We start from the raw sequence: 27,984 nt of genomic DNA, 5'->3' as shown, positions 1-27,984 counted from the left end.
AGTAAGCCCGGGAAATAACAGAAGTATATCAAATCTGTTTTCTGGCGAGAGCTAGATTCCAAGAATCTATTCAAGTTTGAAAAGTGAACACGCTTTGAGTTTTAGGGATTCGGTTGATAAAGTTTGCAAACTGAAAAAACCGTTGCATTTTTGATGCTCCATTCTACTCGCTTTGGGCCGACCACTGAGACGCCCCCTCTAGGAACCATTGCTTTCAAACCGAACTGCAGCAAAATGTTATTAAAAGGTTCTGGAACATTGTTCGTGGTGTTCTCGTTACAAGTCACACGTGGGAAAAAGATCCTCGCAAGTCTTGCAGCAAGCTTTCTTATAAAAGTTAATGCAGCAAAAATTTACTTGTCTAACAACACTACAGTGGGCAATGGCAGGACTGTCTTCGCATTTTTCAGTTAAAGGAGGTGTGGTAGGCACTGAAAAAGAAAGAAAACAATTATTAATATTGCTATTTTCATGATCAGCATTTTTAATTTCAAAACGATTCATTAATTACAATTTTTATTACTACGATATTTATAGACCAGCTTCCTAATGGTTGAATGCGCATGCGTTGTTCAGTTTAGGTTCAAATCTGTCTGACCACTGGATGAACTGGTATCACCTATCATCAAGTCTGCGTTCAACCCTCGCATCAAGATTACGTAACCAGTTTTGTCTATGCCAGGATGCACACACACATACACTTGGTATGCCTGCATTGACATTTCAGAAAACACATATAAAAATAACTGGTTTACGCTCACAAGGTCAAGGAACGGAAACTTGGGAAATTCCAAGTTACTTACTAAGTCATCCCTTGCGGAGAACTAGCCGGGTTCATTCAAGCTATTCGGATCATTTGACGCTTCATGTGGCGGCGTGGGACACGCTTCGCGAAGCATGCTGGGAATAATTTAATCTCGACCTCATTGGGAACATGCATGTCGTCGAAGCTTAAACATAGTTGAATTACTACCATTATCACCCACGACTTGCTCCTGCCTGGCCTCGTAGCTGAGTCGGTAGAGCAACGAGCGATCAAATTCGCAGGACGTGGATTCGATTCTTGCCAAGGTCAAAGATTTTTTTCTTTGTCTGGTGCGGTCTCCCATATACCCTATGCAAAAATGGCTTACATTTCAATATTCTTTTGTCTGAGTTCAAATATCAAAATAATATTTTCCCCTTGAACAAGTTTCAAGTTTCAGTTTCGAGGCTAGTAAGGCTAACTTGAATGCAGACAAAAGAATATTAAAATGTAAGCCATTTTTGCATTAGGTGACGTGTACTTCCTTGCTAGGGCTAACGCTCAGTAGGAATTTCATGGGTTCACGCACTTTGCACTTTAACATACACTACAGAGAGTTAATTCTCTGATGCATCACATGTCCTTAGTGCTAACGGCACAACATTCCTTAGTGTTCAACACAATCTCGCACAGCTGTTTCGTAATGTATCGAGTTATGTATTTTACTTTCTCAATTCATATTGTAAATGCGTTACGTCACCTTCTTTCCTCATGACGTTCAGAAACATCCGGTCGCTAGCGTCGCCGTAGTTATGGTGTGCTCGGCATTTATAATACCCACTGTCTGAGGCTTGCACTTGTGATATGACCACCTCTGTTCTGGAAACTCTTACCCTCCCTTGACTGTTCAACAAATCATCATTCTTGTACCACTCTACTTCCGGTTCTGGTACGCCCTCTGACGTACACGTGATCTTAACATTGTCACCAGGCTGCGCGGTCGTGTTTGTCGGTGACACGGAGACGGAGACTGGAACAATTACATCCAAACGCGCTTGCCTGCTGTCCATTGGGCCAACAAAGTTTGTAGCTGTGCACGTGTAAATGTCGTCGTTATCTTTTGTGATGTCAGTTATTCTCAAGTCGCCGTTAGAAAGGATTTGTATTCGTGATGAATCCAGACTGGATACTGGTATTGGGCCCTTACGCCACGTGATCAGTGGCTCTGGGTACCCTGTTGCCCGGCAACGAAACAGGACTTCGGCACCTACGTATGCCACTGAAACATAAGAAAAAAAAATATTGAATGGATATTTCATTACGAACCGTGTACGTTGATGAAATGAAGTCTTTAATCTGCTGTGAAGATCTTGAACAGCAAAAAATGAGAGCCTCAAAGAAAATATAAAAAGGAAGCTGATCAATACCATCTGATTACAATACAATACAAACTTTATTGGCACTCCATGAAAAGGGCTTTTCAGTGATAACAATAATAAATTTACAACATTATACGTCAAAACGATACTAAATCTAAAAGTTACGATGATGCAATGATTTATAAAGAATGGTCGCTAAAAAAAAACAAGATAAAATCTTTATGTAAAAGCTAAGACAGACTAGAAAGGAAATCAGCGAATAAGTTGGCTCGAAGTTTACGCGTAAAAATAAGAACAGAGTTGCAGAGTTTAAAGGAGTTGTAATTAATTATTAATTAATACAGTACTAAGAAAAACAAAAAAAATCTTATATCTAAAAACGGAAAAATGTTCAAAGTAATAAGCACATTTTATATTAAATTTATTGAGAAGTTATAGTATTCGTAGTTTGTTCCTTTGGCTTGTAACGTTATTTTCTTAATTATAAAAACAGACCGCTAACCAAACGAAGGAAAGAAAGAAACACATCAGTAGACTTACTTGTGTCTTCAGGAGGATCTGTTATCTTAGCTGGTATAATCCTTCTTGCAGTTGTGGGTGGTTCAGTTGTTATCTCTGGGGTAGTACTGGCGGGGGCAGTCGTAGTAGGGGATGAGGTGGTGGTGGCGGAAGTAGCTGTTGTGGGGGGTTGGGTAGTAGTGGACCTTTCTGCTGTAGTTGTACCCACTGTAGTAGAAGAGGGCTCGCTTGTTATTGTCGATGATGCTTGAGAGGTTGCTGTTTCTTCTGTTTGTGTTGGTGATGCCGCTGTCTGCTCGGCTGTTTCTGTTGTCGTATCTTGTACTGTTGTTGTTTCTTCTTTTGTGGCTGCTTTTGCTTCTTCGGTTATAGTTGCTGCTGTAGTCGTTTCTTTTTCTTCCGTTACCGCTACTGTCGTTCTTGATGTTTTCGTTGTTGTAGGCACTGTTGTTGTTGTTGTTGTTTGTTCGACTTCTTCTGTTGTCGTCTCTTGCTCTGCTCTTGTTGTCGTTTCTTGGGTAACACTTGTTGCTGTGGACGTTTCTTTTTCTTCTGGTTCTGTTGTTACTTCTGTGTCCATTTCTGTTGTTGCTGATTCTGTTGTTGTTTGTTGGACTGTTTCTGTTGTTGTCGCCTCTTGGTCTGCTGTTGTTACTTTTGTTTCTTGGGTTGTAGTTGTTGCTGTCGATGTCTCTTCTCCTTCTGGTGCCGTTGTTACCAGTTCCGTTGTTGATTCTGTTGTTGTTTGTTGGACTGTTTCTGATGTCGCCTCTTGGTCTGTTGTTGTTGCTGTTGTTTCTTGGGTTATCGTTGTTGCTGTCGATGTTTCTTCTCCTTCTGGTGCCGTTGTTACTAGTTCCGTCTTTGATTCTGTTGTTGTTAGTTCAACTGCTTCTGTTGTCACCTCTTGGTCTGCTGTTGTTACTTTTTTTTCTTGGGTTACACTTGTTGCTGTCGACGTTTCTTCTTCTTCTGGTGCCGTTGTTAACAGTTCCGCTGCTGATTCTGTTGTTGTTTGTTGGACTGTTTCTGTTGTCACCTCTTGGTCTGCTGTTGTTGCTTTTGTTTCTTGGGTTATACTTGTTGCTGTCGACGTTTCTTGTCCTTCTGGTGCTGTTGTTACCAGTTCCGTCGTTGATTCTGTTGTTGTTTGTTCGACTGCTTCTGTTGTTGTCTCTTGGTCTGCTGTTGTTACTTTTTCTGCGACTTTTGTTGTTGTTTCTTGTGTTATACTTGTTGCAGTAGACGTTTCTTCTTCTTCTGTGACTTTTGTTGTTATTTTTTGTGTTATAGTTGTCATTGTAGACGTTTCTGTTTCTTCTGGTACCGTTGTTATTTCTGCTGATTCTGTTGTTGTTGATTCTTTCGTTATGGCTGGTACTGCTGTTGTCATTGTCGTTATACTTTCTTCTTCCGTTGCTGTAGTTGTTGTTGGTTTTGTTGTCCTTTCCTGTGCAGCCGCCGTTGTTACTTGTGCAGCTGTTGTTGTTGAGGGTTTGGCAGTAGACGGCGTAGTCTGCTTTGTTGTCACTGCGGCTGTGGTTTGTGTTGGTGTGGTCGCCGCAGTTGTTGGAACTGAAGAGGGAATATGAAAATTATGGACCTGACACCATGAAAAACCTTTTCCAAAAAAACCCAATTAGGCTTCAAACCAACCTTTGGTGATAAAGAAAGACGGTTAATTTAAGTTTTAAGTTCAGTCAAGAAATAAAAAAGATGAACAGCCTTAAACGTTTCGACCTTTGAGGCAATTTTTGACATTGTTTATCTGATCAGTATGCACGACACGTGTCATATATTTAAATCTGGAATAGTGTGTGCTTAGTGACCTGGCCTTCGATTGGAAGTGAGGCTGTGGTTGACTTTGTTTTGTACAAACCTCATTGCTTTTCATTTGTAGATCATACTGTTCTTATGCTAACTAGTTTGCATTTACATCTGAAAAGCAGTTAGGTTTGTATCAAAACAAGGTCACCCCAGCCTCATTTCCAATCAAAGGCCAGGTCACTAAGCACCCAACTGTAAAATGAGCTGTTTGATCAAGCTCGTGACCAGTTTCTCTGCGGTGCAGTGGTTAATTTAGGCCCAGTCCACACAAATGCGTTTCCATTTGAAAACGCATACATTTCAATGCGTTCTGACCTTGCGCCTACATTATAACAATGGACAAAGATGCTCTTCAAAGTGGAAACATTTGAAAACGGAGCTAGACAGCGAAAATGGAGGTTTCCGAAAACGCTGACGTCATTCAAATGACAAACATCGCGGGCGCGTTTATTTTTGGCATGCGCAGATGACTGCTTTAAACTTAACGTTTCCTCGTGGTTTATTAGCGTTTAATCCAAGCGCTTTTGAGTTTATGGCGAGAACGCTGCGAATGTGATGTTTTGGAGGAACTTAGGTTCCTCCAGAGTAGTTCCTCTAGAGCATCCAGGTGATACGCGGAATGTCATGGGTTTGACTCTGGGTGTATTACAATTTTCTTTGTCTCACGTTGAAAACTAATTTCTTTTTTACAAACCTTTGCATTCTTCCTTAATGCATTCCTCTTCCGTGACAGGTTTGTGTTCAGCTTTGCACCATTTTTCCTCTGGGTCTTCTTTAGAGTCAGCAAAGCATTTGACGCCTCTTCTCCTCACACCTTGACCGCAGGTCTTGGAACACTAGTTATCAAAAAAATGTCATTAATTAGATAATATCATAGGTGACAAATTACTCCTTAATTTTGGCGCGAAATTTCAGCGTTAATTTATAATTTCACATGTGAAATTACAAAATTGCTATGGCAACATTTCCTATATCTCAGTGCCAAGATGGCGTCCAAGTTTAAATATGTTACGGGTGAAAGAAGATACGCCATTAAAAAAAGCTGCAGAAAACCTAAATACGCGAAAGAGCACAGTTAACTGGGTGAGGGTTTTTGAGAACTGGTGTGATGAAAATGGCCTTGAAAAAAAAAAACCCTGAGACGATTCGTCTTGAGCAGTTGGATAAAGTACTCGAACGGTTTTTTCCCTGCGCAATTTGTCACCCATGATATTAAAAGGAAATCAAATGGTATACTTGTGAAATTAGGAAATAATTTCACTTGCGTTTTATCAAAATTCTAATAATTATTAGAATTTTGACAAAACGCGTGTGAAATTATTTCCTATTTTCACTCGTCACCATTTGAATACATATACGAGCTCAACGCTACTCTTGGTAATTGGATTATTAGTCACAGCACCAATAAATTTACTGCGGAGACTAAAGGAATGTTACGACAAAGAAGAAAAACACTGTTTAAAATGAAGGCACTTTTTAAAATGTGGAGATATAGAGGAGATATGGGACAGAGCTTGTAAATTAAAGATTAGATGTTGCCCCTTACGAAAAGCGTTGCTAAGACGTTAACATTAGAGATGGCTGTAACAAAACTGGATTCTGTGAAACGTGAGAAATACCTGACTTTGTCCATTCAAGTCGTTATTTCTGTTTTGAAACAGAACGAACGATCCGGCGGGTTACCCTTCAACCCAAAGTTTGATTATCACTATGACTACAGGCAACTCCTGCCATGAGGAAGGACAAATAAGTTTATTTTGGTTAGGTAGCTTTCGGAGATATTCGCATATCTATGCTACTCTGTAAATCTGAAGTCTATGTCGGTATGTATGAATCTCACCTGTTCCCAGGGATAAATGTACCAGCCCGCCTGACAAGGTTTGACAGAACATTTCTGCATTCCGTTCATCTTCTTTTGTTTGCTACATTGATCGCTGGACAGAATCCTGAGCATTTTCGGTCCCACTCTTTGGCCGCACATTACATTTCGCATTTGCATACCCACACCGCATGTCGCAGTACACTGAAGAATAAAGAACAGACGCGTCGAAATTCTTAGTAAAAACAGGACACAAAGGAATAACTGGATATTCCTTTGTGATATCGACTTAAACTTTGCAAATATAGCAGGGTTTTCATTTGAGGCCGGAGGCCGGACGTTTCGTCCGGTCGTTTGCCATTCCACGTCCGGTACTTTGAGATCAATATTGGAGATTTTTTTTACTACTGTATTATATATATTTCTTACTAAGGCATCTCGTGAACATCACTAGAGGATAACAGAATAATCAATTACATTCTTCAAAACGGCACAGACAGTGATTATTCAGCTTTTGGCTCGGACCTTGATGAATAGACTACACTCTTGATGAATGGACTACAACCCAAGTTACCAAACATTTTTGAAAATCAAATAAATTCGCAATGATAAGCTAATGAAAATTCTGTTGTTGCCATTCTCCCTCCCCCTCCCCCTACCAACTGACCATTTTCATTCAGTAATTTACTTTTTAAAGAGAATTTTAGTGAGCGCCAGCATTGCCTAGGAGACTGTTTCCTTGGTTCCAGAAACGCTGAAAATGGCGTTTCTGAGTATTCTATTTTAAAAATTTCCTGGGGGAGCATGCCCCCAGACCCCCCTAGGTGCTTGCGACTTCGGCGCTCGCGAAGCGCCTTACGGCGCCAAGAAAACATTCTCGTCCGGTGCTTTCAGAAGTGTGTCCGCTACTTTACAAAACAGTTGAAAACCCTGATAGAGCCGTTTGATGCAAGGTCTAGGGTCCCAAAGAGGGGGTAGAGGGTAGGGGGTAGGGAGGTTTTGGAGTTCTGGAGCCTGCATTTTCTGGCCCTAAACCCCTCTGGGATCCTGAAGGATTGTGAGAAATATAGTCTCTAACACGAACGTAAAAGTTGGCAATTCCACCTGGCAAGTCTCTTATGTTTTGATTGGAAACTTGAAAGGGAAGCCATTGGAAGGTTATCATTGAGAGCAAAAAATTTTCCAGGAGTTAAATGGTCCTTGCTCAGCGGCTGAATAAATTAACGTTTGCTCGGGGTTGGATCAAGAAAATTCCAAAGCAGGAGGTCGTAGGTCCCCCAACCAAGACAGAAAATTAAAAGATCTAGTTCCTCTAAGATCCTGTTTCGTGCATTAAAAATCCCCCCCCCCCCCCCCCCTCAACGCACAAACAGCCATGTTATTTAGGAGTTCAGTTACTTCTTTCCCAAATGAAGTTCAGTATTTACACCTATCTCTTCAATTGTCGGGGCGTCTTCCCGTCAATCAATCATCCTCTCACCTTACTCCACTGTGATGCATGCCACATCGGCGGACACAGCTCGTCACTTAAACAATTCTTCTCGTTGATTGGTCGAGAGGCTTCATCACACAGATCATCCGGGTACTTCTGGGTCTTGTCCGAGATGCTGACGCAATATACCATTCTAGTACTCATTCCTTTTCCACATTTAGGATAACACTGCAAAGTTGAAAGACAGTCGTTAAGGTGGCCGAACACAGTTTGCGCGCGCTTTACAGATTCTGTTAGTGATGCTATTAAGCGCGCGCTAGGGTTGTGGTACGCAAATACGGCGGTCGATAAAGTGATCCCTCAATTTCACATGAAATGAACAATAAAGTTAAGTTTTGATCCTAAATAACTAAGTTTTTCGTTTCTGGACTCTTTTTCTTTTCTTTCCGAGCAAAAAAATCATTCACCAAGACCTTTTGTTTGCTTTACATCTTTGCCGTGAAACCCAATTAAAGCCACGCATGCGAATTTGACCAAAAAATTGTGACTGGTTGTCTTCGTGGAAATTAACTGTTTTCTAAGGAACCGCTCAATAGAATTTCGTGACATTTGGCACGAAAATAGTTCCCTAAAAGCGTAACTCGCCTACAAAGAGAAATCCAAATCTAACAGAGGGTATCTTCACAAAACATTAAAATGCAAAATCAATATTTACAGGAGATCTCTCTGTTAAAATTACATGAAAGCAGTGCAACCGTGTCAGTGTTTTGTGAGTTTTTCTGGATACAAAAAATGGGAAAAATCTAATGAGTACATTTTCTAAAAATAAAGGAAACCTACTATTTATGGACGTTTAATAGTTTGCTGTGTTGCCATGGAAACGGTACTTAGCTCAACAAGACGTACGAAAATACATTCCTTCTTAGTTAGTCTTACACCATACCAATTTTGGGCGTCCAGAAGTACATAGTTTCCAAACTAACACTTCTAACACTTGTACACTAAAAAACTGTATTCGGCCACCTTAACTGTTTGGCTCATTTGACTTATTATTTTTTTCTGCGTGTCCTTCTTTATTTCTTTCGTATTTTTTTTTCTTTGGTTCTTTTCATTTTTCTTAATTTTGAAAACAGACTACACAAACAATTACAATACACAGCAATAGAGAAAGGAATGAAGGAAGAAAGAAATAATGAATGAATGAATGAATGAACGAACGAACGAAAGAACGAACGAACGAATGGATGGATGGGTGGCTGGATGGATGGATGGATGGATGGATGGATGGATGGATGGATGGATGGATGGATGAATGAATGAATGAATGAATGAATGAATGAATGAATGAATGAATGAATGAATGAATGAATGAATAAATGGATGGATGGATGGATGGATGGATGGATGGATGGATGGATGGATGAATGAATGAATGAATGAATGAATGAATGAATGAATGAATGAATGAATGAATGAATGAATGAATGAATCCAAGAACCCAAGTCGTACCTCGCTCCAGTTCGACGCCATCCATGTGACAGTGCAGGGGCCTGAGTTGCATTGCTCTTTGTCGTTTGGCCTGAAAGCGAGGTTACAGCGCTCTGGTTGTAACGTTTCCTTTGTATCGAGTGTTTGACACGTGACATTACGATGTTTGAATCCATGCCCACAGGAGACATTGCACTACAAGGAAAAATGAGAAACAGTTTCAACTGCTGGTGATAAGAGAAACTCTGCAAATGTGACTAAAGTGATGGTTGGTATGCTGTTACAATTAACCCATTCAGCTAGATCAATTCTCTACGAGTACAGTAAATAACTACGAATATAACTAGTCTGAAATGTCAGCCGTCTCCTCCCCCTAACCCACAGGGGGCGCGGGAGAGAGAGACGTCTGAATTCCGAGCGTTATAATGTCGTCCGTTGACGTCACGTACTTTTGCGAATATGGTAGGTAGTTTTTGATTGGTTCTTACCTAATTGAAATAGATAACCATTTCTTATTGGTCGAACTTGCGAAAACAGATATTTCATTTCGGCGGCGAATATAAAGTGTTGACAGGCCAGACACAACTCGTAAGTTCCTGGTGTAGCTTGGTGTGAAAAGTGACTTCTCGTTTAACGTAGTTTTGCTCTCACGAGTATATCTCTTAAAGATTTTCCTTTTTGGTAAGAGATAAGTGGGAGGCTCTTTCAATATTTCTCGAGCTGGGTGGTAAGTTGTAAAGAAGGGAAGAATTTTATTTCGCACTTTCTCGTTTTGTTGTAAAGCCGACTTCCGTTCAGTGAATTTAATCTCAGAGGTTATTTTTTCAATGAGATTGTGTTGATAGCCTCTTGCCTGAAGGCGCGTTTTGAAGTTGGTGGTATTGCAATAGAATGATTTCACTGAGTAGTTGGTTCTCAGAAGTCTCAGCGATTCTACAATCATGCGGGAATCCTTAAACCCGCAGAGACCTTCCAGTACACATTTTTCTTCCTGCTACCCACCGGGGTCAGAAAAGCCGGGACTAATAAAAGTGAAGCCCTGAGAACTTCTTCGAAACACCTCCTCTGCAAAATCATTCTATTACAACATCATCCACTTCAAAACGCACTTTTGGGCTAGAGGCTACCCTCACAATCTCATTGAAGAAATAAGCTCCGATTCTCACTGAACGGAAGTCGGCTTTACAGCAAAACGATAAAGTGCGAAACAAAATTCTTTCTTTTGTCACAACTTACCACCCGGCGTTGCACGGCGAGCCTAACCTCAAAAACATCTTGAGGAGCAAATGACTTTTAATTCAAAACCAACCATTGCTTCGAGGAATATTCTGAAGGACCTACTCTTATTTCATACAAAAAAAAAAAAACCGTCAAAAAAAGCAAAACCATAACGAGAAGTCACATTTCATACCACCATACCACGGCCACGTTAATATGAGTCGTGTCTGGCCTGTCAACACTTTATTTACTAATAGCATTTATCGGAAAATTTTTCGATTCATCTTCAGTGGAAAATGAAGTGCGATCCCGTACATACATTGTGATGCTTTGTCTTCAAATTTTACGGCTAACAAAACAGACACAACCTCCTACATTATGCATGCTGCAATGCACGCCGCGCGCTTCCATGACTCGTGGCCGCCATTTTGTTTCAAAGGTTTTATTTATGCAAATTGCATAAATTACTGTGTGACGTCAACGGACGACATTATAACGCTCGGAATTCAGACGTCTCTCTCTCCCGCGCCCCCTGTGGGTTAGGGGGAGGAGACGGCTGACATTTCAGACTACGAATATAACTAGAATGAGCTAGAACAAGTTTGAGACAAATTAACTTCAGTAACATCCCTTGCTTTGGAAAGCAAAGTTGGCGGAAAGGGTACTCAGTGAGCAGGATTCACGCCCTAGTCGCGCAGTAACGGCAAAGAAATGTACCAAAAAGTGGAAGGCACGTGCAGAGTTGTTGTTTTGGTTGTTAAGCCTATTGCTTTTTTGACATTCTCATTGCAGTCGCCGTCGTCGTTGCTAAAGCTCTCTAATGTAATTGTAAAACAATCCCGTTTGAGAGAGGGAATGGTATGTAACGGACAGATATCTTCATGTTTATATTTTTACCTTGGACCATTCACTCTCTGACCACTCAGGGCAGCTCTTCTGCATCTGACAGATGCGCATTGTAATAGGTTTGGGATCTGGACACTGTTCGTCCGGGATCATTTCAGCGTCTCCTCCTTCCACGATGTGCTGGCAATGAACACGTCTGACCATTTTGCCTCGACCGCATGTTAGCGAGCAGGTGCTCCATGCACCAATGAACCAGCTGAAAATGAACAAAAGTTGTCAACGTTGAGACGTTGTATTCCACACCTATTCTACCGAAACTTTCTAGTCTATTTAGCTACGCAGGTCAAATGCAGAAGGAGGAAAGAACTAGAGTCTACAATAGTTGATCAAAGCTCAGCACCTCATCAAAAAATACAAAATGAGCTTACATTCTAACAGTATGCAGGACGGGTGTCACATATGAACCTAGTTAATTGTACTGGCTCGTCACCAGTCTCCCAGTAACTTAGTGGTTAGTGGCTCCAAATGGTTATGGGTTCGATGCGTCGATCTTCGTTCGTTTGAATTCCAGTAGGGATTTTGTAAAGTCGGTTTAAATTTGGTGACATTTTTGCAAAAATTTAAACCCTTTGAGTCGCGATATCCGCGAAAATATGGCACTCTCATTTTCGCGAGATCACTGACATGCGCAAGAAAATGATAAGAGTAAATGACCTAACTTGCCCCAAGTCTCCCCGTAGCTCATTCTGGGAAAGAGGCTCGATGCACTGAAATCTTTCTTTCCTTTCCTTTTCTTTGAGTATTTTTCATACAAAGGAACTTGTGTTCCCCTCCCTCCCCACCCATGTATTTGTCGTTGACTGACCTGGCAGGACATGGCTGAGGATTGCATTTTTGTTTATGTGATGGCTTTTCGTTGTAATCACAATTTGACTTGGAAACTTCCTCTCCACTGTCGTCACGAACGCAGTACACTCTCCTCTTCTGCTCCCCTGGAATAAAAGTATATTACTAAATAAGTTAACACTAAGGGTATGATAAAAAAAAAAAAAAACGAACCCGAGATTCTGAGAGCTTCTTAGTGCTGGTTAATTTTCAAGTCGATAGTAACAAAAAGAAGGTTGTCATTCTTCCTGCATGTGTTTGTTGTTCATCACTACTAACAGAAATAAATTTCTTGCTCGACAATTAACGAGACGTCTAGACTCAAATGTTCAAAAATCAGTCGAGACTTCGAGATGGTCCAAATTCAAGGAAGCGCGAGATTCCGAGACCCTCACTTTAAATTGCGAGAATTCAAGAATCGGTTAATATACTTCGAGACTTACTGTTTTCGATAGACGAATTTATGCCCCTTTACTATTAATTACAATCGCAAACTCTGACACACTCTCACCTCCAGCACATGTTGCACTGCATTTGTCAAAGTCGCCGGTCCGCCATGAAAACTGAGCGCGCTCAGGGAGTTTGGTGACTGATTTTGGAACGGAAAACTCATATGAGATGCCGGGGTTTTTCTCACCTAGGAACAGAACCTAAAAGCAATGTTAACGTTAGTGATATTTGGCAAATAAAGAAAGCAATAATATGTATTATATTGACAAAAAACAAGACGAAAATTTGATAACACGAAAGAATTGCATAGACAGGCCGGTACTTTAGACATTTCTGGCGTATTCTTGAGTGTTTTATGACAATATTATACACAACCCTGAAATAAAAGTGAAAAATAGTTCTCAAAGATTTATTTAGTCATCCAATGTTTCTTCCTTTTTTTTAATCGCTTGTCTGTATTTAAACATATTATAAGGCCAAATTCTTGTGAATAATTATACATTAAAACTGTCGTTTCTTCAAAAACTTTTGTTTGGTGACATGCACCTCAAAACACAGGACACGCTTTTGTGAATTTGTACTCTTTAAAGCACGGTTTTTGGCCAATCACAGCACGCACAGTTTCCAATCAATATGATAACACCGATTAAAAGTACTAAGACTTAAAAAATGATGCGGGATGTTATCACAATCAATCAAAATTCGGGGAAAGCTTGCTCGCGTTCAAGCCTTCAGAGACGCGCGTGGAGCTCTGGAATGACTGATGCATTACCTCAACATGTACGGGGATTGAAGTTGGTCCTAAGGAGTAGATCCTCTCCTGGTCAAAGCGGGTCCGTTCGTAATTAAACACAGTTCCAGCAATAAGTAGCTTCTTCGGGTTTTCGATCACGTAGTCGCCGTTGAAAAAGTAACTTCTTGATGAATCGGAAAGAGCTGAAATTATAGATAACGGAAAATTATGACTGAATTTCGAGGCAACGAGAGCTTATGTGATGGTAAAGTTTTCGAATGCGATCTCAGGTACCTAGGAAATTCGAAGAGGGTGCAATCTCCTGTATGTCGATATTTGTGGCACTTGCTGGAATCACAACAATTTCTTTATAACCTGAAGTCACAATAACAAAGCAAGGTTAAGTAAAAGGTATGAGTAGATAATCGAAACAGGACCATTTTGATTCTCTAATTTTAGTTACGCAAGTTATAGAGCGGTTATCAAATGAGTGCCATAAAACTAAAAACCAAAGTAATTATTCTGGCCAATCCCAACAGACGCAAACTGCGCCAATCACAATTCGAAGCAAATACTTGTAAGCAGCGCCAAGCGCGGGAAAACGCGTGCGGAGAAGTCGCGATTGGTTTTGGTTTCATTCTCATTGGCTGAGAAAGTGGCGCGAGTTTTGCCAACCAATCACAGAGCACAGTAGACAACAACAATCGTTCAAGACAGTCAATCGAAAAACGCTCTAACTCTCCCTGCCGATACTATACACTTAATGTATGGTCCCTCGGGAACTATACATTAAGTGCTTTGTTATATATTTAGACTTTCCCTTCAACAATCACAGCAAAACCAACAAACAAACAAACAAACAAACAAACAACTGAGAGGGCAACAACCGCGGAATTGTATCCCGATCGGGATACATTTGTATTTGATCAGGGGAACGTGACCAAGAATTAACCAATCACAGTGCTCGTTTTGTTGAGTGAAAATCTAGGTATATACCAAGATAAATTATGCCGTCCTCTCATTTCCCCTCGTTCCGCAAGTCACCTTTACCTAGCTACTCGTAGAATGTGACTGGTTTGAAATTCGAACGTTGTCTCAGTTTTGTACTAGTTTATCGATCTAAAGAAAATTGGTAGCACGCCAAGAAAACATCATTGTTTTACGTAATGCTCTAATTCTAATTCTCTAATTCTTCTCATCGACATGCTGCGGTTGAGAAAAACAGTAAATTAATCAATTTAAGTAGAACTCACCATCGCCATCTTCTGTATTGACTCCTTTATGCGTTTTACAGGTTTCTCCGTTTCCGTTACACACGCGGCATTTATCCTCTTTTGCGTTGGAATTCAAAATAAGATCACAGCCAAGTTTCTGCAAAACAATGAAGGTATTCCTTATTGCTGCCTGTCACCTTTAATTTGTTGCTTGATTTTCCTTGGTATTTTGAGTTGGTCAGAAGGTGGCACACTCAAGCTTGATAAAACTGAGGGGGGGGGGGGGGGGACTGCTCAGAATTTGGTCGTTTGTTTCTTAGAGGGAGGATGGGAAAAGTAGCTCGGGTTGAAACCCTAACACGGCTGATTTCAATAGAAACAATTTTAGTATCAAGTCTGAAAAACGTTCTCGTTTTTCCAAGCTAAAACGACAGAAATCTATTCTCTAGTTTTAGACTGGCAAGCAAACATCTTTACGGCGTTCCGCCTGAAAAATATGACGGCGCCCACCAGGGTGGAGAGTAAATCGAATAGGAACGAAGGTAGTCTGCGCATGACAAGAATGCAGTACCGCTGATCAGGGCTGGCCCTGGAAAAACTTGCTTCCTTCTAGCGACGCTCTCTAAAACAAGAAAAAATCACGCCCACAAAGAAATGCTGGTACCTTTTTGACGTTCCTTTTAAAGCTTTTGATGAGTGCTATAAGAATCCTTCACCAGGGTCCAGACATACCCGACATACACTGACTTGTATTTTAGAAGAATGGTCCAAACAGAATAGCCAATTTCTAAATTTTTGCTTGTAAGAATTCCTCCTGATGTAATCTCAGCTCCTCGCACCCAAATGATCTTCCCCTGGTTCTTGTGCAGATAAAAAGCATTTGCATTTTGCTTGAAAAAGGCGTGAAAGCTTACGTGCGCACGCAGCAGAAAAACTTATATAGTTTTGTTGCTAGGGATACATTTTTATACCTCGCATTTGCCATCCACGCAAATGTCGTAGGAGTCCACACTGCATCTTGTTCCATCCACGACTTTATCCGCCCATTGAAAATAGAAGAATTTTCCTTTAGGCATGCAATTTAAAGCGCATCTTTCGTGACCTGTAAGGAAAACAGAATTCAATTCAATTCAATTCAATTTTTATTCACACTTATCCAAATGAAATACAATATATTTTTATGGTAAGAAAAAAAAAACATGCAGAGCAATTTATTTTAGTGATTTTACATTCTAGGGAAGAAGTGCGTAGTGGCCAAAAGAGCAAGGCTTTCGTGTTGGCCACTACCTTTGTGTAAATACAAATAAAATGGGGGGAAGTAGAATTTATAACACTGGTTGTAGAGCTCTGCTAGTTAAATTAGGCTTGGGAGAGGAAAATACACCAGTAAGGGAAAAAGTGCTTACAGAAAATACATAAGTATATAGTATACGTTAAATTTATATATATATTATTCATGTTTGGCTATCAAGTAGCAAAAGTTTGTATTTCTTCTTAAAAACATTGTAAGGCAGACACTTAACTACCATTGGAATTGTTTCCCAGGTGGAATTGTTCCCATCGGAATTGTTCCCAGAAATGTAATGACGGTTGAGGTACAAGCTCAACGTCTCTCTTGGATGATAGCTGGGTAGGGACGAAGCAGGGATGGACAGACTGTGAGTGAAATCAGTATTTGGTTTCATAATCTGAGTTGATAAGGTAATTTGTCACCATCAAGAGATTCAAGAAATAACCTTAGTCTTACTTGGTATATAGGGCATCCACTTGTATTTTTGTCCGTCGACTGTTTGGTTGTTGTACGCCTCGCACTGCTCAAGACGGAAATCTCTCGAACCTTCTGGACAATCCTAAAATCAGAAATTACATTTTTTTTTTGTCTGGGTTCAGTCCACGGCAAAAAGATTGGAGCTCCAAGGTTCCAAAGAATGCCCCTAAGGACCCCAGAGATATGTCCAGAAATGCACGCTAATGAGATTCATGAAATGTATGATAGACATCACTAGGTGTCTCCTAACCTTAATTCTCACGAAAACACACATAATTCTGTGAAATACGAAGTCGTATGAAAACGACAAAAAGGCCTGTTTAATATGAAGTACCCAAATTCAGGGTTAGGTATATTTCTGGACATAAGTGCCTGATTTAGGACAAAAAGAGTCCAAAAAGGACAAAACGTGGTTTGCTCCATTTCCTGTTTCCCGTTCATTAATTAGCTTAATGTTAAATAGTTCTGTTTTGTTTTGTTAGAGATGTTATGTTTTGGAGCGGGAAAACTACATGAACACGGGCAAGATGGCGGCACGAGAAAGACTGTTCATTGAGCATGCGTACGCGGATAACCGCTGTACATAATGACTATATATCAAGTTCAGAGACCGAAAACTTTCAAAACAACTGCGCTGGCCGTGGGAAGGGATCCTAAGGTTGAGTTTGCATTTGAAAGTGAAAGGTGTTAAGCGTGTTTTGGTTGTTGGATCAAAAAATATTCTACTGGCACACACGTTATCAGCAAAATAACGTAAAGAAAACTAACCTGGATATTGCATGTTCTACGACGGATGCGATCATTTCCTTTGCAGTAATCTTCTGGTCTGAGTAACGAAAATAAGAAAGAAAGGAGCACGGCAATCAAACCATAAATTAAACCACAAATTAAATACAATTCTTTGGAAACAAAAAAATGGGGTGAGTACGTTGTAGGTTTGTGTCATTCGAGTGACAAGCATTAGCAAAAAAATAAAAATAAAAATTCTTAAATAAATTAAGTTTGGTTTACATTACACACATGTTAGAGCTATGTTGGTACAGTTCCAAAACTGCATGCAGAATGTAAAGATGCATGGACAGATTGGTAAAAGCCAGGTCTCCGCGCTTGCCAGCTTAATTTTCTCCGGGTTTTAGCTCGATGTTTGCCAAATCATTTTGACTAGTAATGAAGAATCTGAGAGAAAATTGCGCACTGACGTATAGGAAAGCAGTTAAAGTAGTAAGAGTGTAAAAGTCACGTTCATTAAAACTAAGAGACTATGAGGTAAGAGAGCGAATCCCTGTGCCCCATGATAATTATTTTCAATCTTTTTTTAGTTCGCGCCATGCTATTTTGGGAAATTATAATCTGCCATAAAGTTTAAAATTAAATGACGTCACTCTAACTGACAAATAAGAAGTCGACATTAAAATAGCAACGCAAACAAAAATAGGTTGAAAAAAAATTTCATAGAAAGAGGGGCATGTATGGGGCATTCGCTCTCTTACCTCATAGTCTCTTGTTAAAACTTACTTTTCCTTCTCCAAACATTCTCGCTCTTGATAAGACACTCCTACACCACACGTTCGAGAGCATGGAGTCCACTCGCCCCAGGGCGCCCATTTATCGTTTTCTTGAGCCTGCAAGAAAAAAGGTCAGTTTTAAAAAGGCAATGAGTGGTAGGACTTCATATATGGTAATTATTATGTCCCCGATTTTTATTTTTGGTTATAATTATATGAGGTACCTTCCCAGCTCATGCCTCATACTATATTAGTACCACTAGACAAATGCTAGACAGAGCTGAATAACCTCTACGCATGTGTGATGAAACATGCATTTTAGCTGTCCGATCAGCCTTGCATTTAATTTTTAATGCATGTAAACATCGTTTCCAGAGAGAACAGTCACGAGAGACAACTTCACGTACGGGCGAGATCGAGGTAGTTTTTATTCAAGGAAACAAGTTTTGAAAACTTTCTACTGACCCTATATCTTTTAGAAAATAGAAACTAGGCTTGTGTTTCAAGAACCGCGATTTTCACCGCGAGGGTGCAGCGTGCGTATGAGCCCACGTTCCTGGTCACATGTCAGTGGCGTTATTCAGCCCTATCGCATCACGAGTATTTTCCACCTGAGAGTAAATTATCCATAAGTCTTAACGCTTTAGCGTCTGAGACACTTAATGAATTAAGACCCCACCGAAACACTGGATTTGTACTGAAAGAAGAGCCGAGCGAGACAATCTGTTTATAAATAAATTATATTATCTTTCACCAATCTATGGCTGCTGAACATAGCGCTTATTCTTATACGTTTATAAAATCACTTTATTGAAGTGTCAATGTATTTAGCGCAGAGCACTAATTAAGGACACTTTCCAGATCGAATTGGAATTTGGAAATGTTGATTTTTCAGGAGAGGGGAAAACCGAAGTACCCAGGGAAAAACCTCTCGAAGTAAGGACAAGAACCAGCAACAAACTCAACGAACATATGACGCCCAGTCCGGGAATCGAACCCGGGCCACATTGGTGGGAGGCGAGTGCTCTCACCTCTGCGCCATCCCTTCACATCCCACCCGTCAACTCTAATTCATCAAAATGAAAACGCGACCACGGAACGCAGTCAACTCAAGTAGGTTGTCAAGTTACGCAAAATGGCGGCAAAAAAAGAAACGAAGAATCACGTTTAACGCACCCTTCATTATGTATCATAATGACTACTTATTAGGGGGCAGGGGATGGGGTTCATTTCATTGAGGACGGTGCTTCCTAATTCAGAAGTATTTTTGCGCCGTTTTTACCCTTAATTTCTTTTTGGATTGCAGTAACACTTGCCAAGAGCTGCTTTTCCCGCATACAGCTGTAGCCACAAACCGCGCAAAAAAACCTTTGTACCACAAGGCACTGCCCTTAAGAAACTCGTATTTCTCGGGCCATCACGAGTTGGACAGAACGTGTGCGCATTAACAAAAGAAGGCACTACCCTTAAGATTCCACGAAAACACAGGTGGGGGGCTCCCAGGGGAGGGAATTATCAAAGGATTGGTTTACGAAAGAGCGGTGCCATGGAGAAATACTATGATAATGACTTACTTACAGAGCCACAAGGCGATATAAAACGTCCGCATCCAGACGAGATCTGCGCTATTACGTAGCAAATTCTCGGTAAATCTTCAATCAGACAGATTAAAATTCAAACCTTTGATATAGAGCACAATCTCTTTAACGTCAGCTACTGAGCCATTTTATTTTTCAACCTAATTGCTTTTAAGAGAAAATCGTAAGCTTACAAATGACCCGCGACTTAAGAACTTCACACGTGAAATGTCTTTGATCAATTATAATTTTCCAAGTACCCGCGAACTGAATTTGCCAACATCACAACAATAAAACTGGACATCGCGAACGCAAAACATGGAGACAACTCTTGACATCGTGTTCACGTCCATGTTCGTGTCTTGAGCATACGCTTGAACAATCTTAACCTTTCAAGTTGTGAAAGAATTAACCGGAAGATCTATTGTTGACCGTCTCGCTCCGAACGCGTGCCCATATAATGGTTTGGCAACAAACAAACAAAAATGCATGCAATAAAAACTGAATGCCTTTCTAAAAGTGCTTCCTTTCAATTATTTATACTGTTTACAAGAAACGAATTACACCACTCAAGGTAAAAGGATAGAAATTCATGCATACTTCACCATTAATCTTATGAGGACCGTTCTATTGGATTAGCCATAACCACGTGCGAAATAAGGAAAACGAGATTGTCTTGAAGTTAATGGCCTGTGAATTTGAAGATTTTCGAGTGATCTTAACATTCTGCAGTTTCATTTTCTGGAAACAGGGTGTAAAAGGACCACATTCTTTAGGAAACACGTTTTGCGTCCCTTTTTTAGGCGAGGAGGGGGGAGGAGGTTGTCGATTAGTGGATTTGTTCCCGGAACTCGCTCGGATAACGGATTCAATCAATGCACTTTTCCACGGACTCGCTAGCCCGATACTTAGGTTACGGGCTCGCCGATCCTGCGAATGCAGTGGATTACGGATTTAACAGTTTTTTGGAACGGATTTCGGATTTTGCTTATCATTGGACTTCATCCTTCCTTGTTCTTGCGGATCGACGGATTTGACCCAATGTTTTTGTGGATTGGCACACACCCTGTTTACCCTCCCCTACGGGTTTGACCTGATCTGGTACGACAGCTGATGAATAGATTTTTTGAAGTTTTGCACCCACTAATTTTTTCAATTTGTTATAAATATAGCTACCAAAGGGTGCAGACGACGCAATCAGCATACGCCAGGTCAAACAATGCGCTGAGCTAGCTTACAATCAGCTTGGAGAACTCTTTGGTTATGGACCCTGGAGCAAGTTTCATCAACGTCACCATGCAATAAATAAACAAACAGACAAACAAACTCCATGCCAGTTTACGTACTTCTTCTAAATTTCCGGAAAAAAAATATCAGGCGCGTTTCGAATAATTCATTGACAGGCTTTCCCGAAATCTCAGACAGATCAATGCTAATTCCCTTATTTTAAACCACAATCCCCAAACAGGGTAAGTGTTCTGACCTAATCGGTAACCTTGTACAAACAAGGTAATTTACAGCCAGAGTTAAGGAGCATTGGAATGAGAACACCAGAATGTCTTAAAAAGATCCGAACGCACGCCATCATTGTCACGCGCGGGGAGACACGACGCACAGGGGAAGAGTTTCATTTCCTCGCGCGTCACGTCTGCTCGCGAGAGGCTTCGGGATCTGAAAGATTAGAGGCTGAAGATTTTATCAGCACTCTAGGTCGTTTAGAGGGCAACTTGAAAACATTCTTCGGTATACCGGTGACAAATCAAAAACAAACTGTCCGAAATGATATTTTGTCTAATCAATATGCGTGCCATGATAATCTGAGAAAACATGATCAAGACTTGTAAGGATTACCTTATCAAAACATAAATAGGGAATCATAACAGGAAACTGACAACACGCGAGAGTGCATCAGAAAATAAAAGTTATAGGAGTCTCATATTCTTTGTGCTAAGCCTTTTGAACAGCTACTAGCAATGAATTTAATTGTGCAATTAGTTCAGTGGTAAATCAATTTGCTTTCGCCGGAGTCTTGGCACACGACAGTTTCGCAGTAAATTTGAATGGGTCATTTACAATTATGCCCCTCTCCTATAACCCGGAATGTCGGAAAGGTTGCAACTGATCGAAATCGGTTTTGTCAAGACACCATAACCTATTTTGATTGAAACCCATACAATATGAGGAGAAATGAAGAGTTAGTGACTCTAAACAAGCTTAGCGCCTAGACAAGCTCCCCCCTCCCCCCCCCCCCCTTTTTTTTTTTTTCAAAATCACGCGGACCCATCATAGAGAGCTTTCCTTCTTTTAACACCAACTTTTGCTCACACTAACACTTAATGTAAATCTCAGCTGGCTCCTAAAACAAATTGAGTTTATCGTGTTTGATTAGTTTTAAATCTAAAATACCCGATGGGCCCTAGATAAGGTTTTCTTGTTATAGGTCCTCAGTGTCATGCCTTATCTTTTTATGAGCAATCAGTGTCGATCAATCACTAAATATGTAGTACGTGTGAACATCAGAAACGCATGATTTTTCCCGCCGATTGGAAGTGATCCAGGCGAGCATTCATCGAAAGTTGGAGGGTACAGATCTTTTGATAAGAGCATATTTGAGCAAAATGTTGACCATGGGCTGACACCTGTGCCAGCTTTCCCTTCCCGTATTTTTTTTACTTTTTAGTTGTGCGTTGTTTCAACCGCTTAGATTGAACAGACGGATGATTCAAAAATTAAGCGTTTCTGTTCATTTCTGAATACATGTGCAACCAGGTGTAAAATTACGGAGCCGCCGGTTAAACTCCTGTGTAGCTGATCTTAAGCGAAGTGCCGGGTTATCGCTTTGCAGCTAGGTTATCTCCAAATTAAACTTATAAAAACACAGACTAAATACGTTGTTTATTTTAATGATATCCAATGTATGGCCAACACAAAGCGATTAACCTGTCTGCCGTCAGTCGCTTAATTAACGGGTGAACTGCGTTAATCCGTGGTACGAAACTAACAGACGTTTAGCAAATGTGACGGTTTTTAATATACCTTAAAAGCGTGGGTGCGCGCGTGACCGACTCGAATTAGAACTGAAATCGGGCAGCCAAAAATCAAATTGAAGGTTAAAAAACAAAACAAAGGCTTTCGAGTTATCGTTTTGGTAAAAAATGCAAAAAAAAAAAAAAAAAAAAGAAAAGAAAGAAAGAAAAAAGAAGAGAATAAAAATTTTACTTTTAACTCAGTTTTCATGATGTCGATTTTTCCTTTCGTCTTATGAAGATTAACATCGCCCGCAATAGGTCATAAAGAAAACTGATAAGAGAAAAAACATTTGCATCGCGCTTACATATAAAATCATGATATCTCTGATATCAAATGAAAGAAATTTTTGGGCGTTCTTTAGAAAGGGCATCCACCGTTGTAGGTCAAAATACTGGTGACATGTGGAGAGGAGTTGTTTGCAAGTTGAATTCGAAGGAATTTTACAATTTTGTTGATGGATGCCAAAACATCTCCGCTAGAAATGCCATTTGGTAGCCTGTGTAGAAGTCGTTTCCTTTTCAGGCGAGCACGAAAAGCGAACGAAAACGGCTGTACCCTGCTAGCAGAGGTTTTTTTCTGGCAAGTCTTTTAGTATGTACGAAGTCGTTCGCGTCTCCAGTATTTCACATAGTCGGCTTGTTTACACGAAATACTAGAGACGCGCGCGAACGAATTCGTATATGCTTAAAGAGTTACCAGAAAGAAAGTTCTGCTAGCAGGGTAAAACAGCTGGGGAAACGGAACAACACACTGAAGCAGAATTTATTTTGCTCGTTTTACGGTGCTGAGCTCCATGCCTTCGTAAGCCTCCGCGCCCTCGGAAAGAATTGACTGTGCACAGCGCCGTCTAGTGTATGTTATAATTTACTGATTTGGGCCCAAAATCCGGCGACAATGAAGACAAATTTCCATTTTCATTCTGGAAATGAATACACAATTATTTTCTATAAGCACATTTTTTATAAGAACGTTGAGGCTGAAATTGACCCAGATTTTAAGAACACACTAAGAACGCCTGCTAAGAACGTAACCAAGTTGAGAATAAGAAATAAGCATTTGGTGAATGTTTTGTTGCCGCACTACATTCAACTCCTTCTCCATGTTCTCTACAAACTCGGGTTGATGTTTCTTTGCCAAACTGGCCGAGTTTTTGAGGTTTCCTGGTAACGTTCATATCTGTTTTCTGAAATTCTATACGACGTGACTTAAGAACATGCTAAGTACGTTTCAGGCTCAAAACATGAAAAAAAAAAAAACAAAAACAAAACAAAAACAAAAACATTCAACTTAGTGGTTTCATATCGGAGAATTCCTTCTACAGATGTGAAAATTAAAATCACCTTGTACAGCATAATAAACAGTACCACAGGAAAGTACTGCTCAGTAGCTTTCATTTCATCCACAGACTTGAAAGTTAGAACCACAACATACGACTCAGCCCAGAAAGATACCGAGGGCATGTTTTCTAGATTCATCGCTAATCGTTGTCGGTGTTTTGCAATGTGTTACATTGAATCTTTCTTCAACGTATCCGGTGGGATCGTTGAAAAACAAATTGGGTTTAATTGTGAAAAAAAAGATCGCCACTTTGAAAGGAGGAATTAAAAAGGAATACAACACTAATTGGTTTCCTGTTGCCTTACCCTTGGCGAGAATTTTCTGAGCGGCGGACGATCGGGCCGGGGGCGAATATTTTCACTATAAGTGTCTGCCACGGAGGTGGAAAAAAATGCTGTTTGTCTCAAAAAAGGTTTTTGTTACGTCTGGTTTCGTGCGGTTGAGCCGAATGTGAAAAGAAATAATTCCAGAAATAATTTTTGACACCTGTAAATAACTGTGGTATTTCGATGGAACTAAAAAGAACCTCGCTTAAAAAGGTATTTCCGTTTTATATCCAGTGCATTACGTCTCGTAGATCGATTTTTATAGCTTCCACTCTAACTTTTTGGGAAAAAAAAAGAAAAAACAAGAGAGCCTGAAAGCTGACCCTAATTTAAAGTGAGGAATTGCTTCAAATACCACATGTTAATCCATTACTAAAACTTCCGATCCCCGTCAAGAATTTAAGGGGGTGAAATATTTGAAGTCCGCCATTGAGGTGTAGTCAGACTTTATGTAGCCTTAAAAAGTTTAAATGGTCTAGCAGGTACTGGTTCACTGCGTCTATTAAAGCATGTAAGGATTCCTAAAACATTTCAAACGATGTAACCAATAGAAACTCATCAAAGCCGACATATGCCAAAGCTGTTTTCGTAAATTACTTCTCTCGGCGGGAAGGCGGAAGGGTCACCACGATCGAAGAAACACTGTCCCTGAAGCAACAGGAATTCTATTTATAAAAAACATCGGCTAAAAATAACTCTTTGGACGTGGGCTACGCTGGAATGCGAAATTGGGAAACGTGCGATGAAATATATAATACGTTTCGTTAGACATTTACCGAGGCCTCGTCGTAATTATTACAATTACGCGAATTAATTGATCCCATTGCTTTCATTGGCCCCATCGTCCTGCGTCTTTTTAACAACTGGAGATCTTATCAGATAAATCGTCGATGATGGCGCAGCTGGAATAAAACCGTCACGCATAGAGACTGAAAGAGTCAAATCTCATGGATTGCTTTAGTGTAAATCTTCATTAATTTTATTTTCCATTAAAATGAAACTTTTTGCCTCGCTACATTGCTGCTTTGAAGTTTCAACTGCGCGAATCGAACACCCTTTCTGCTATTGAAAATTCCTTTTGTTTCAAAAAATGGATTCCAAGCTATAAGAGAAGCGTAGCGAACAAGATTACAGCATTCGCAACAGAATCTCCTTCATACTCAACTACCTTTTGTCTTTTATCATTATCATTATCATTTTTAATTTTGATAAAAGTTCTCGGGGGAATACTCCCCTATATAAACTAAATAGGGTATAGAATTGAACCATTTTAGTCTGAAAGGACTGCCGAAAATTACGGGTATGGATTGGGAATGGATTCTTGAAACCAGGTCCGAAAATAGGATTGGAAAAGGTACCGGAAAATTACATGTTCGGTCTGGAATAGGGTCAGGGTTTTGGAGGACCAAGTCCCACACCCCCTCCAAAAATTTAATTCCGCGGAATGCTTACCTCCCCCCCCCCCCCCCCCTCCCCCCGATGATATTCTCAGTGGATCTGAAATATACAAGGGCAAATTTTATTTTACGTATTAAGGGAAGTGGTCAAAACTACTATACTCGAGCAGGACCCACCAAACCCCAAAGTAGATGGTGGTCTCTGCCTGTACCCCCCTTCCTCAACCTCAAAAGATGGTGTCTTTATTGTATAGCCACCCCTCTATCCAGCGCGCAGTAAAAAATTGTTTATCTAGCAATGCTGACTCTTGCTAGCTGAATATTTCAGTGTGAACTCAAATTTAAAGTCAATAAAATTTTGTCGGTAATGTTCACGAGATAGGTGGTGTCTTTGTTTAATAACCCCCCTACCCCAGACAAGGTGGGTCCTCTTCGAATAAACGTGTTATGACCAGTTCCCTAATTAGCTTACTTTTGTAAAAGAAATAACCCGAGGCAAACACTCGCGAGAGTAAGCCCAGCTTGCCCGTGGTGCGGATTTACATTCTCCTAAAATCCCTCTTGTTGCATCGTGTTATTAGGTTATGAATCAAGGTCAACACGTGCAGCGGGCCGTATCATCGACCACAACACCGAAATCCCCTTACACTTTTTCACACAAATTCATGTCGAGACACTCGCCACGCCAAATAATTTCATTCCACATTTTTACTGTAACATAGATCAATTAGATAAAGTAACAATTGCTGGAATTGCCGGACGTGGATGGTGTTGAAATCACCCCGGAAACAAATGAAACTTTGTTACTTCCTACGCGGCTAGTTCGCTTTACGTGATGTTACCCTTAGGTTCTAAAAAAAGCTTTTGATTCGAAAAGCTACACACCTGAAATTTCCTTTCTCCTCGCTTATTTCCTTAAAGATTTTTAAGTTTTTGTTCTGTTTCGTCCTTCATTTGTGCCAAAGATCACAAAACTCTCCTCGCCCCCCAAGGCTTAAGCGGCCACGTCGCGTGAAGTAATCGGTTATCGAAATACACCATAGGTCGCACATGAACACCCCCTTAGATCCGGTTTTTAGTTTATGTAAGTTCTGAGAACACCAAAAGACCGGCTCTAACTGTGTAACACTCAGTCTTTTCTGGGATTGAATGAACTGAACGGAATGTTTGTGTTTGCCTTTCTTGACTGCCGAGATGAAAGCCAATTATTGACTCATTAAATACCGGATCAGTCACAGCGCTGACGAAGGGTTTTTAATTAAAATTAATTTACTGAGATAAGAGATTGTGTCTTCGGACTCACCTCTGAACTCAATGGCGCCAGAAGGAAACAGAGGAGGCCAACCAACATGAAACGCACACTAGCTTGCATTGTTTCGTCTTGCTGAAGAAGAAGTCAATAGAATAATGCGTGCGTGAGTTCCGAGAAGTTAAGATTGTCATTATTCACACGTGCTTATAAAAACATACATTAACAAATAATTATCGAAACGCACTTTAAGAGGCCAGTTTTTAAGACGGTAGACTCTGTGAACTCGAAGTTTGGAAATGTTTGACCTCGTGGCGTTATTGCATTATAGTGTACGTTTACAAAAGTGTTGAGCAATTCTAAAATAAGATATAGCACTTAAACTCGCGTTGATTTTTATACTGTTCAACAACTCAACGGCCTTCGGGCGGCATGTTCCACACATTCGGCTTCTGAACTTCAGCGCCTTCAGGCATTTGAGGGAGTATTTAGCCTTGAATAGCAACTATTGCTACACCAGTGTAGCTTTTGAAGATAACACATTTTGAAAATAAACTTGTAACTTCCGATTGCGAAATGTGCGATGGATCATAATGAGGTAGAGAGGTTGAAAGCTTTTGAGGGAATAAACTGATGTAATCAAGAGAGAAAATAAACCGTGTGCGATAAACGAGAATATAATAAGATAGCACACTTTCAATGAGGCAATTCTCTTTAAGTGCGAGACGCTCACAGAGATACGTACCTTTGTAATCCGCGATTTGCTTTTCATAAACAACGGAACAACAATTCCCGGACAAAACAAACCTCGCGCGCGTACAGCACTTTTGAGTATCAAACTGCTGGCCAAGGCCGGTCCTTTAAATAATCCCGTAAGTTTTAACACTCACGAGAATTGTAGACATGTGGGAAAATACAAAACAGGGCGGGTTTGTAACAGAATTCTTTCACACCTTTTCCGGTCTGTTGAACTTCTTCAAGAGCTAAGTATAACAGACTCACCCCCAAACAAATATAAAGGCAGTTGATAAATGTCTTGTATAAAAACGTTTTGAAATCGAAGAAGGGTGTTACGAAGCTAGACATCCAAAGTATGCCAGCAAAAATTTGACTGGGTCATTGAAAAGTTCTTTCATGTCTCAATTACCTTTACTTAATGTGTAATGTCAACATGTTGACACCTTTGAAGATCTGTTTCTTCTCTCTGTGTTTTGATAAAGCCACAGGCTTCTGAGAGTT

At 40.3% G+C, this 27,984-nt stretch overlaps 1 protein-coding gene across 2 annotated transcripts; it reads right to left on the bottom strand.

Moving 5' to 3' along the window:
- Window positions 1–133: 133 nt before the first annotated feature.
- On the bottom strand, window positions 134–27,767 carry LOC146473349 (papilin-like). Of its 2 annotated transcripts, XM_085118581.1 has the most exons (20): window positions 27,491–27,767; window positions 26,800–26,880; window positions 17,839–17,945; window positions 17,092–17,149; window positions 16,303–16,405; window positions 15,527–15,657; window positions 14,595–14,712; window positions 13,636–13,716; window positions 13,381–13,544; window positions 12,670–12,808; window positions 12,139–12,265; window positions 11,325–11,529; window positions 9,231–9,404; window positions 7,770–7,949; window positions 6,311–6,493; window positions 5,165–5,306; window positions 3,839–4,218; window positions 2,665–3,277; window positions 1,506–2,024; window positions 134–431 (listed from the first exon to the last, which is right to left on the bottom strand). In XM_085118581.1, the coding sequence occupies exons 1-20, from the start codon at window positions 27,515–27,517 to the stop codon at window positions 277–279; spliced, it is 3,687 nt and encodes a 1,228-aa protein (XP_084974707.1). In that variant the 5' UTR covers window positions 27,518–27,767; the 3' UTR covers window positions 134–276. The 2 variants fall into 2 exon arrangements, with proteins under 2 accessions (XP_084974707.1, XP_084974706.1); XM_085118580.1 differs by having other exon boundaries at window positions 2,665–4,218.
- Window positions 27,768–27,984: the final 217 nt, after the last annotated feature.

This window comes from Pavona decussata, unplaced genomic scaffold, assembly GCF_977016875.1.
Source record: "Pavona decussata unplaced genomic scaffold, jaPavDecu1.1 SCAFFOLD_94, whole genome shotgun sequence".
NCBI lineage: Eukaryota > Metazoa > Cnidaria > Anthozoa > Scleractinia > Agariciidae > Pavona > Pavona decussata.
This window is presented reverse-complemented; position numbering and strand designations above follow the sequence as displayed.

What these genes read in the sequence shown, in the direction of transcription:
- LOC146473349 (XM_085118580.1), bottom strand. Translation starts at nt 27,517, where the DNA reads ATGAAAAGCAAATCGCGGATTACAAAG. An exon ending in GCAAATCGCGGATTACAAAG is followed by an intron (nt 26,881 to 27,490) that starts GTACGTATCTCT and finishes CTTCTTCTTCAG; the next exon opens with CAAGACGAAACAATGCAAGC. An exon ending in GTGGATGCCCTATATACCAA is followed by an intron (nt 15,658 to 16,302) that starts GTAAGACTAAGG and finishes TTTTCCTTACAG; the next exon opens with GTCACGAAAGATGCGCTTTA.